General features: G+C 38.2%; 5 protein-coding genes across 5 annotated transcripts; 4 read left to right on the top strand and 1 right to left on the bottom strand.

Moving 5' to 3' along the window:
- Nucleotides 1-397: 397 nt before the first annotated feature.
- Tsp_12001 (conserved hypothetical protein) lies at nt 398-1178 on the top strand. Its single transcript, XM_003382294.1, has 3 exons — nt 398-650; nt 807-937; nt 1083-1178. The coding sequence occupies exons 1-3, from the start codon at nt 398-400 to the stop codon at nt 1176-1178; spliced, it is 480 nt and encodes a 159-aa protein (XP_003382342.1).
- Nucleotides 1179-1378: 200 nt separating this feature from the next.
- On the top strand, nt 1379-3158 carry Tsp_12000 (conserved hypothetical protein). Its single transcript, XM_003382295.1, has 5 exons — nt 1379-1483; nt 1821-1964; nt 2369-2611; nt 2632-2706; nt 2823-3158. The coding sequence occupies exons 1-5, from the start codon at nt 1379-1381 to the stop codon at nt 3156-3158; spliced, it is 903 nt and encodes a 300-aa protein (XP_003382343.1).
- A 2211-nt stretch (nt 3159-5369) lies between these two features.
- Tsp_11999 (hypothetical protein) lies at nt 5370-5707 on the bottom strand. Its single transcript, XM_003382296.1, has 2 exons — nt 5592-5707; nt 5370-5565 (listed from the first exon to the last, which is right to left on the bottom strand). Exons 1-2 carry the CDS (start codon nt 5705-5707, stop codon nt 5370-5372), a joined length of 312 nt encoding a protein of 103 aa, XP_003382344.1.
- Nucleotides 5708-6004: 297 nt separating this feature from the next.
- Nucleotides 6005-6752, top strand: Tsp_11998 (hypothetical protein). Its single transcript, XM_003382297.1, has 4 exons — nt 6005-6280; nt 6336-6399; nt 6498-6590; nt 6664-6752. The coding sequence occupies exons 1-4, from the start codon at nt 6005-6007 to the stop codon at nt 6750-6752; spliced, it is 522 nt and encodes a 173-aa protein (XP_003382345.1).
- A 31-nt stretch (nt 6753-6783) lies between these two features.
- Nucleotides 6784-7458, top strand: Tsp_11997 (conserved hypothetical protein). The gene is made up of 2 exons (XM_003382298.1): nt 6784-7020; nt 7141-7458. The coding sequence occupies exons 1-2, from the start codon at nt 6784-6786 to the stop codon at nt 7456-7458; spliced, it is 555 nt and encodes a 184-aa protein (XP_003382346.1).
- The last annotated feature ends 2978 nt before the right edge of the window (nt 7459-10436 follow it).

Below are 10436 nucleotides of genomic sequence, written 5' to 3' on the forward strand. Positions count from 1 at the left end.
ACTTAAAATTATATCTTTATCATTTATTTTGTTTGTTATTGCCTTTTTGTGTATCTTTATATTCTGCGATGTGCTTTTCATATCTATTAATGTTGTGTTATGTTTGCTTATACTGAGTTGATTTATTGCGAGAATGGATTCGACTGTTGTATTAGTGTTGGTCTGTTGTTAGCTTCCTATTTGTTTGTTCCTCAGTTCGATGAGGCTATCTTGCTTTGATTCCTGAGCTTACACCTGGCACAGCTGATTATGGAAGCTATTTGGAAAACAGATCATGTGGATCTGTAATCTCGCTATGTTTCTCTATTATTTAATTGTTCATATTTTTACGAATGCATTCACGGTATTTACAAAAAATCTTTGAATATCGCAATGCTGAATTTGTTCATGGTATCAAATGTCGATCAATACCACGTCTCACCATGACACCTTGAAGGAATTTAGGTTTGCGCCTACGAATAAAGCTCTTCGAACTATAACTAATGAAATTTTAACCGGCGTGAATACATATAAAATTTATGGCCAATCAAATGTCGAGCGGCATGCCTTTGAAGAATACTCGGGGAGTACACCAATGACAAAACTTCAAACAGACACAATAAATTTTGGAATAATATTTCTATTTTTTATGTTACGTCAAACTATTAAAGGTTACGTAATCCAAAATGGAATATTTGAACTAATGAAATGAAAAAATGTTGCAGCGTCGTGAGTAGTGGTGTGCTTGTCATTCTGTATTCTTTTTTGTTGCTTTCCCAATTTTGACCTTTTAAACTTTGCATTATTCTGTTTCTATTACTTTTGAGTGAATATTTGTATTGTGACGACGGTGGATTATAATTGTACCTGCACATCCTGCCGACATTTTTGTAGGACATCAACAGTAGGAGATACCAAGTCTGAAGCCGGTGATTGTGTGTGGTGCGGCTGTTATTCCGTTTTTGTTATATCGTCATTCAACCGTCAATTCTATTTTTCATTTATTTCACTTCTCAATGCTTATCATTAGCTTGTGCTATTTTCCGTATCCTAGGTTTGAGATGTGATATCGTATGATGAGAATAAATAATAATGAATTTCAGTTTGTATCTCAAAGAACCAACATAAGCCAATACACAAAGGGAGATGCCACACGCTCAAGTGCACAAATCATAATGATAAATACGGGTTGTAAATAAACATACAAACAATGGCTTAATGTAGCACATTATTATTGTAATATTACAGCTAATCCATTTTTTCAACATAACGATTAGTTGGTTGCCGTGGAACAGTGTCTACAAGTTTAGAAATAAACTTTTTCCACGTTATTGTTGTATTGCCCATCTTGCCCATGGTATATATTGTAATAAAGTTCTGATTTGCTTGTTGTTGTGAAATGGAAATTTCTGTACTATACATTTGCTTAGTTCTGAAGCGCTTATATCGAATAGCAGAAAAGTTTCTGCGAAAACAGTGTGTTGATCAGCATAGATGTGAAGAAGTAAAATGCGAAAGCAAACTTAAAAGAATAAAATTAAGCGATAAGATAATCTTTTGTTAACAGTGAAATTCAAAACGCAAAAGCTTTTTAAAAGCATCATTTGCAAAGTCTAAAAACAAATATACACATTTCCAGGTTATAACTAAAAGCTTTTTCTTTAAAACATAGTAAATGCTTTTTATGTCCATATAAGGTATTTTAATAGTAATGCACCCATATTTGGCAAAGATTTGATAAACAACAATCATCCAATCCTAGATCATAGCTGAATATCTAATCAAATGGCACAGTTATTCACTCAATCGCTAATCTGAATAATTAGCTAATAAAATAGCAGAAGTTAGTAGGCAATTACCGAACAATACCCATACAACCAATCAGCGATCCACCAATCACAAAAATGGGTCGAATTATTGCGGATGTGGACACCAAACCTTCAGTGGACATCGCATATTTTGATGTAAGCATTTGTGCGCCATTTGTTTGTGATTAATAATCTTCTGTCAACATCAATGAAAGGCATTGGTACCACAAGGAATATCTGAAGTTGATCTTCGATTGTTGATAAAATGAGAAATGAAAACTAAATGTTACAAAACGGTTGTTTAAAATGAAATTCAAATTATTTCTGTTTGGTGTTGGGTTTGCGTTCAGTGCTTTTCGTTCCAGAGTTATTCGAATCATTTTGTATTCTGTTTCTTATGACTGATGATTCTGACTTACACGTTGTTCCAAATTGTTGCGGTGGCATGTCCCTTGTTTATGAAGGCATGGCATACAAATTAAAATGTGCAGGCATATAGAAATATTGGAGATGCTCAAAAGTATGTGCTAAATGTACGCTTTGTTTCCTTAGTTATTAAGGATTAGTTTATTTTTGTAAAGGATAAAAAAGGCTGCAGTGGTGCCATATGGACCAACCTTGATGTGACATCGGTGATGAAGCGAAATGATCACATCAAAAGCTGCCCGGTGGATGAGCACTTGGCATACAAAATGGAAAAGAAGGCGCTTTTGAAAAAGCGAAGAGCGGAAGAAACAAAGCCAATGCCGGCCATTTATGATGAGGAAGTTTCCGCCGCGTCCGCTGAGCCATCCACATCTGGCCACTTTTCGCTCTTTAAACGGGTAAAATCCACGATGTACAGCCACCGGGCAAAGCTATACCCAAAACTGCCCAGTCATCGTCGGGACCTGCAAATCCCTGTCTCGTTCAGGACAACGTAGGCCGGTGAAGATTTTTTATTGTGGTAGTGTGCGTCAAAGCATATCCTGATCTTTTCGACGGCCGATAAAATTAGACTACTGGCAGCCATGAAAACTTGGGCCATGCATTGAGGTTGTACGACAGTGGTATCAACAACTGTTTACCATCCATGCCTTTGTGGCGGGTAAGCTGGTGCCAGAAGTCTACCGTTTATGTACGGGTAAAGATATTGGAACATACGGATTTATATTTCAAGCTTTACTAAACAAAGTGGCAGCCCTCGGGGTCAATCTCAATCCAAAAACAATAATTTGTGATTTTGAAACAGCCCTGATACCCGTGATTCAGTGCTACATACCGAATACGCGGGTACAGGGCTGCTACTTCCACTTCTGCCAGGCGGTTCATAGGAAAGTCGGTGAGCTGGGATTGAAAACACGATATAGAACAGAAGAAGAAACAAGGTAGAAGATAAGAATGCTCCTGGCCACCGCTTATTTATATTAGTTTTTTATTTCATTGTATTGTATTATTTAGTTTTTTTCTTTTTCGTTGTTTCCACTTTGTTAGTGATGTTCACTGTTGTATTTTATTGTTGTTGTTGGTGCTGTTGGCTAGTAAAAAATAAAAATTACTATTTAACTTATTTTTTGTATTGGTTCTTCTGAATTGTTTCTATCGCATTTGGTATAACGTCACTTTTGTACAATAAAATAGAGAATAATGATAAAAATTATTTTCGGGAATGCTGATCATGAAAAAGTATGAACTTCACCACAAATAGTATATTTAAATAAACAAAATTTCAGTGAATGACGAAACTACAAACAAAATAAAATTTTGGAATAATAAATATTTCTATTATTATTACGTCACTACTATTAAAGTTACGTAATCTTAAAAGAAATATTTGAACCAATGAAATGAAAAAAATTACAGCTAATCACAAGAGAAAGATTTGAATCAATGAGCAATTACACAAGGAAAACTAATAAGACAACGACTTGCCGGCCCAATAAAATAGCGCGGCCAACGACCAATAAGTGACCAGTGGGACTGGGCTGGACCATCCTATGCGATCCATTCGAAAGATGCAGCTATAATAGTGTTACGGATTGGAGCCGCCTGATTTTCAAGAATCTACAGTAAGGAAGGATATTTTTAGAAAGTGCTGTTGGCTAACTTAGTGTTGCATTTTGTATATTCCTTGCGTTTGTATTCGCTGTTGTTTGTACAGTTTTTTTAACTGAATAAAACGTTAGTCGGTTAAATAAAAATACTGAATTTGCTATAAATGAAAAAATTTAACTGCTGACAGGTGCCGGCGAATCAGCTTCGGTTTCTATTATATTCCACCCTATGGCATATTATTCCTCTACGTCGTACGATCACGTCTGCTCGATGACATTTCCAATGGAATATTCGTTTAATCAGATCATCACTGATCAATAAATCACAACAGTTTAGTAATGAGAGTTATTAAGTTTGATCACTGTGCACGCATGAAAAAATTGCAATTATTATCATAATCAATGATGCTCATAGAAATGTATATCATTTACAGGGTAAAGAAAAAAAAATAAATTTCAACGTTCAAAAAAATACCATCGTACAATATTTCAAATTTTGGCAATCACTGTTGCATGTCAACTTAAGCAAATCACTCACTAGGTCATATTGTTATTAATCAAATAATAATAAGTTATTGGGCCAAATGAAGCCCATTCTGAACGGATCGTTTCAAAATGTTCATACTTAAAGTAGCTCTGATAGTCTCGCTTGATGCGTACGACAGGCGCATGATATCCTCTATGCGCAACAACCAGAATATGGAAAACCAAATTCCCCAGTTGCATCTGAAGGCATCATCTAGTTCTAGATGCTGTATTTCTTCGGTCGGCAACATTTTTTGACCATAAAAGAGAAAAAAACAAAATTCATAAAAAGTATAATTTCACGAAACTGATTTGCGTTGAAAACGGCACGATTTGAACTAGATGATTTGAGAGGTTGAAAACGACGAGCATATGCACTTGAATTAGAAATATTAGAAATGAAAAAATATTTAGCTGATTGAAAAACAACAACACCAAAAGATACATCGGCGTCGTCAATTACAATTGAACAACCATATCTGGTCAATGACTTGATGTCATGCTAATGGATTTTTTTCAAAAATAAAAAACTACTTTTCAATATGCTTTTTGGAATTGAAAAATATGTTTAAAAATCATCTTTATTAGAAACTGAAAAAAATTAATTCTGTTAAAAATAAATTTAATAATTTACCGTGGTGATCGGTTGTTTTCATGAGAGAAATGAATGTGCCGGGCTTCTACTAAAGTCAGATTTCTTCATTTTTTGCTGCCTCTGTTGTCGTAGATGGCGTCTTGGGCATTGTACAATAAATGCACCATAGAACTGAACGTCAGGAATACCAACCTTAAAAAGTGTATAATAAAATGAGCAACCCACGAGCAGGAGTTTTACAAACTAACGCACACACATGCAAGTACACTCACCAACAAATTGTCTTCATGTTCATGATGCAGGTCATACCGGTCGATAACCAATGGACGCCGCCACATGATGGACGCTTGAACAGCTCGATGGTGAGAGCAGGCGCACCAATTGATGCATCCATTCAGTTCCCGCGACTAATCGATGGAGAGTAGCGTGTTAGCCGTTTGACTCTAACCGACAGCTGCGCCTTTTTTTGTTGTGAAGCAGAGCTGGAACATGCTGGTTTTCGTTACAATAGTGACAGGGAAAGGTGAGTCGACCGGTGGTTTCGTCTCCGTAGTCATATTGTACATACGGCTGCTGCCGTTCCTGCTGTCCCTTGTTTCCTAGTTCGCGTTTTACCGATGAAATTCTCTTATTAAAAATGGACAAAAATACAATACTGATTTGGAAATACCAACAAGGATCCCTATTGATCCGTCACAGTATATGCCAACAACCACCTTTAACACTGCCACACTGCAGGCCCAACCCAGGCTACCGTATCCTTCCATGATCTTCAAGTATTTATCTGCTTACGGTAACTTCATTTTTCTTCCTTATCGTGCTCTACAGTTATTGCCACGCTTTTGCCTGCGTCCGCTACTCTACTTCCCTGGTCATGCAGCGCACGTCCGCTGCTCACCGTCCCCTGTGCAAATAAAAAATATCGCAACCACGCTGATCAACGCGTACTTCTCTTATTTCGCCCTACTTCCCACGTCTCAGCGTTCTGCTGCCATTCGGGGAATAGTTTCAGGCGGTGGAAATGGACTACCATATGGTCCCTTCCCTTACAGACCTTGTTTAGCATGTACTTACTGCAGTCCAACAAAGATACACAGACAACACACGCGTCAAAAAAATTGCTATTACCGCAACTTTACACCCACGCTGTTACTGAAAACCTTCCTACTGTAGATTCTTTATATTCATGTTTTTATGTTCTGTTGGAATTTGTAACATCCTCCCCTCACGATGGAGGAACTCCATCTACTATTGCAAATTCCAACAGTCGCAATTTCTTTGTCAGTCATATTATCTCACCAATTGCTACCTTCAACCGTACTGATCTCGCTATTCAATCTGTAAGAACCGTAGGAGAGTTCTGAACGCATGTGATGCTTAAGTACAATTTGCCAGACGTTCATTCATCAGGCAAATGAGAGTGGACTGTATGGTTTAGATTCTCCTTGGCCAACTGAATGTGGGTAGTCAAGAAGAAGGTCGCATAAGGTAAAAATGTAAGCAGATCAAAACACACAAACGAAAATACGTTCGTTTTATTGGACTACGAATAATCAGATGAACACACTCCATCGACAGCAGCGAACCGAGAATCAGTAGATACAACAGGACCAAATGACAGCATGAGAATCGATGGTTACGCAAACGACAGTGAGTTCGAATAACTTCGACAACTTCCACGGATCTTTTTTTTCGCGGCACGCGTTTGTAGCCAAATATATAGAGCTCGGGCAGCCAATGAACGGCTCGCTCAAAGCAGGTGAGCTGGCTATCTATGGAGCTGATCTAAATCACCGTCGACTTATGGTTTAGCTGTTATGCATTCGGCCTGTTTGATCTATCGATGGTCATTTGGCGTGCTCATCCATCTGGCGGCTTCTTCAAATACTTTATTGACGAGCAACTGGCGCAATGGCGTAAACAGCCGTTGTCAGGCGCGCAACGGTCATCGGTGAACGTCAGCGCAAGGAGTCTCTCCGACCCCGCCCAGGGGCCGCTAGACGCCGAGATAACGATCTGTACAACGGTGCGCGGATATTGCTCTTCCTCCGTCCGCGGCCGTTGGGCACCAGTAGCGCGGGTGGGGTCACGCCGACGGGGTCGTTGACGTTCCGTACGGAACACCATCTCTTCCATAGAATAGTTCTAATACGCGTCCCATCATCCAACGACGTTTATTCAAGTTGTCCTCCTCTTTTAGAATGATGTCAAATACCTTCGGTTCTATACCATCACTACTCCACTTCGGTCGAGTGCAAAACGTAACTGTAACGAGCCGCTCTCCCGGGCGGGCTCGTTGCGCGCCTCACCAGGGTTGCCGCCAAGGTCATTATTAAATGACGACACGCCGGTGTCGATCTGCGGGTTCGTCTCGGCGTCTGTATCGTCCCTCCGGTTACTACCGGCCCTGCCGCCCCTTTTAGCTAATTCACGCTTTGTTGGTAACATACTCGCACACAAAGTAGCAGAACAGGAATACAATATTTATTCGCAATCACAACAGCAACCACCACCGTAAAGCGCAATGCAACAACTTACGCTCCACACTGCTAATCATAATCCGTTCCACCGTACTCCTTCCTGATCTTCAAGTACCGGTCGGCTTACGGTAGCTGTGTTCTTCTTCCTCATCTTCGTTATCTTGAGAAGCACAGCAGTTGTTAGCTGTCGGTCTGCGTCTGCTACATAACTATATACTCTGATCTCTATCATTTCCAGAAGTAGGGATCAGTTTCTGTAATGTATTGTGATCCTATGTGATCAAAATATCTACAAAAAGAACCCGCAGAAACATATTACAGTAGTTTCACGTCACCAGTGTCCGCGTTCGCTCAGTGTGCATTGTTTCCCTATGTGTGCGTTATCTGTGTGTGTAATCTCGTGTGCGTTATACATTAGCTTGGTATTGTGTTGTCATTATAAGTAAAGTCTCTGTATATATTAACCATTTCACATACCTAACAATTGGCGATGAGGATGGGAAACATTAAAAAGGTGCGTTATGATCCGTGTGACTACTGATGAACATGTTGGGCAACATCGAAGAGTTTGATATCTCTAAGCCAAAAGAATGGACGGCATACGCTCCTGTTTGATTTTCATCTTAGAGGGGTTTAGTCTACTCAGTGACAAATTCTCACCGCCTTTTCTTACTGGTCTTTGAACTCGCTATTTCATTGGACCTTCAATTCATCGTCTTATTAGTTTTCCTTATCTAATTGCTCATTGATTCAAACTCCTCAGTTGTGATTAGCTGTAATATTCTTCACTTCATTGGTTCAAATATTCCATTTAGGATTACGTAACTTTAATAGTGGTGACGTAACATTAATAATGAGAATATTCCTAATTTGGGAATTGTTTCAATCAAGATTTATAAGTTTTATCATTCATTGAAATTTTGTTTTTCCAATATATTATTTAGTTTATACTTTTTAGTGATCAACATTTTCAATAATAATTTTTATCATTATTCTATATTTTATTATACCAGAGTGACGTTATATCACATGCGATAGTAATAATTCAGAAAAAACGATACAATACAAAAATAAATTAAATAGTGATTTTGATTTTTCACGAATCAAGAGCAGAAACAACAACAGTAAAGAACAGTCAACAACAACAACAACAAATAATCTAACAGTGAACAATATTAACAAAGTGGTATCAGAGAGATTTCAAAATCACAAATTATTGTTTGTGGATTAAGACTGACGTAAGATCTTTATCCATACATAAACAATAGACTGCTGGCACCAGCTTGCCCGCTAAAAAGGTATGGATGGTAAGCAGTTTTTGATACAATTGTGGTACAACCTTGAATGTACCATCCAATGCCCAGGTTCGCCTGGTTTCCATCAGTCTGATGTTAGAACCCGTAGCCAATACCAATATATGACTCGATGCACTTTGCCACAGCAAAAAATCTTCACCGGCCATTGTTGTCCTGAATGCGTCAGGGATTTGCTAGTTCCGACGATGTTCAGGCAGTTTTAGGTATCGCTTTGACCGATGACTGTACATCGTGGACTTCACCCGCTTGAAAAGCGTAAAATGGCCAGATGCAGATGGCACAGCGGACGCGGCGGAAACTTCTTCATCGTAAATGGCGAGGATGGGTTTTGTTTCTTCCGCGATTCGTTTTTTCAAAACCGCCTTTTTTTCCATCTGTATGCTAAATGCACATCCACTGGGCAGCTTTCGATGTGATCCTTCAGCGTGATCACATATGTCACATCAAGGTTTGTCCATATGACACCCTTGCCGCCTTTTTTGCCCTATATCAAAGTAACCTAACCCTTAATAACGAAGGACACACACTGTACATTTAGCGCATACTTTTGAGCAAACCCAATGTTTTCTCTGTTTATTATTGTATCTCAATTCGTATATGTCCTTCCTTGAGAAACAAGAACGTACTTCCGCCAGGATTTGAAACAGAACGCAGCTCAGAAATATCAGCCATTGTGAAAATGATGAACAGAACAGAAAATGATTCAAATAACTCTTGAACGCAAAACACAAAACTCAAACGCAGGACCAAACAAAAATGAATTGGACGGTTTTGAATTCCATTTTTAATAACTGTTGCAACAATTAGTTTTCATTCCTAATTTTATCTACAATTGGACATCAACTTGTGATATTCCTTGTGGCACTAATGCCTCTTGTGGATTCTGATAAAATAAAATTAATCACATACAATTGGTGCACAAATACTGATATCAAAGAACGGGATGTCCACTGAAGAAAGAATTTGAAGCAGCTTTAACTGCTATTCTGCTTGGTACTGTTCATCGCTTTCATTCCGTTTTCAAAATGTTTTACTTTCATTTATCTGAGTTCATCAGATAAATTTCGTTTTAACTGGCAATTATATAAGATTTATGTTTAAGATGCGCTTATCCATTTGTTAGAAATTGCTCTAATACAAAGGGAAAGTCAACAAGTGATAAATTGTCCAATGCTGCTGTTTGAATTAAAACCAGGACAAGCAACTGCTAATTTTTGTTAGCATTGAAATCCTTTTCTTATTTTGCTTGGCCGATATCTGAAAATGTTTCTCGTTTGCAAACGAATTTTATCTTTAATCTTACCAATGTTTCTTTTGCTCCTGTTCACCAGAGTTATTGTTTTCCTTCGTATATTTTATTTAAATAAAAAATTAAAAATCTGCAATATTATTTACAAATCAAAAAAATTTAGTATTATATATTTGGTGAAAATTGTAAACTTTCTATTTTTACAACTGAACGAAACCGACTAGTGCGTTGGTGAGCACTTAAATTGCTATCTGTTTTCATTTCCATTTGCAACCTTTCAACGAGCAATTGGCATATAAAATGGAGAAGAAGGCACGTCTTAGAAAAGGAAGTGCTGATGAAATGAATCCCAACCCCGCAATATATGATGAAGAAGCCTCTGTAGCGTCCGCTGAGCTTTCTCCATCCGGGCATTTTCCGGTTTTCAAGCGGTTGCGAGCCACAATGTTTA

Source organism: Trichinella spiralis (assembly GCF_000181795.1).
Source record: "Trichinella spiralis strain ISS 195 chromosome Unknown Scfld1, whole genome shotgun sequence".
Taxonomy (NCBI): Eukaryota; Metazoa; Nematoda; class Enoplea; order Trichinellida; family Trichinellidae; genus Trichinella; species Trichinella spiralis.

Excerpts from the sequence above, each read along its gene's own strand:
- Tsp_12001 (XM_003382294.1), top strand. The coding sequence starts at position 398 with ATGTCGATCAATACCACGTCTCACCATGACACCTTGAAGGAATTTAGG. Across the intron at positions 651-806 it reads GTTACGTCAAACTATTAAAG|TGAATATTTGTATTGTGACG; the intron begins GTTACGTAATCC and ends ATTACTTTTGAG. Across the intron at positions 938-1,082 it reads TGTGGTGCGGCTGTTATTCC|TTTGTATCTCAAAGAACCAA; the intron begins GTTTTTGTTATA and ends AATGAATTTCAG.
- Tsp_11998 (XM_003382297.1), top strand. The coding sequence starts at position 6,005 with ATGTACTTACTGCAGTCCAACAAAGATACACAGACAACACACGCGTCA. Across the intron at positions 6,281-6,335 it reads CTGATCTCGCTATTCAATCT|ACGTTCATTCATCAGGCAAA; the intron begins GTAAGAACCGTA and ends ACAATTTGCCAG. Across the intron at positions 6,400-6,497 it reads TTCTCCTTGGCCAACTGAAT|ATGAACACACTCCATCGACA; the intron begins GTGGGTAGTCAA and ends ACGAATAATCAG.
- Tsp_12000 (XM_003382295.1), top strand. The coding sequence starts at position 1,379 with ATGGAAATTTCTGTACTATACATTTGCTTAGTTCTGAAGCGCTTATAT. Across the intron at positions 1,965-2,368 it reads TAAGCATTTGTGCGCCATTT|GATAAAAAAGGCTGCAGTGG; the intron begins GTTTGTGATTAA and ends ATTTTTGTAAAG. Across the intron at positions 2,707-2,822 it reads CCTGTCTCGTTCAGGACAAC|GTTGTACGACAGTGGTATCA; the intron begins GTAGGCCGGTGA and ends CCATGCATTGAG.
- Tsp_11997 (XM_003382298.1), top strand. The coding sequence starts at position 6,784 with ATGGTCATTTGGCGTGCTCATCCATCTGGCGGCTTCTTCAAATACTTT. Across the intron at positions 7,021-7,140 it reads GTTGGGCACCAGTAGCGCGG|AATGATGTCAAATACCTTCG; the intron begins GTGGGGTCACGC and ends CTCCTCTTTTAG.
- Tsp_11999 (XM_003382296.1), bottom strand. The coding sequence starts at position 5,707 with ATGGAAGGATACGGTAGCCTGGGTTGGGCCTGCAGTGTGGCAGTGTTA. Across the intron at positions 5,566-5,591 it reads GGTATTTCCAAATCAGTATT|AATTTCATCGGTAAAACGCG; the intron begins GTATTTTTGTCC and ends TTTTAATAAGAG.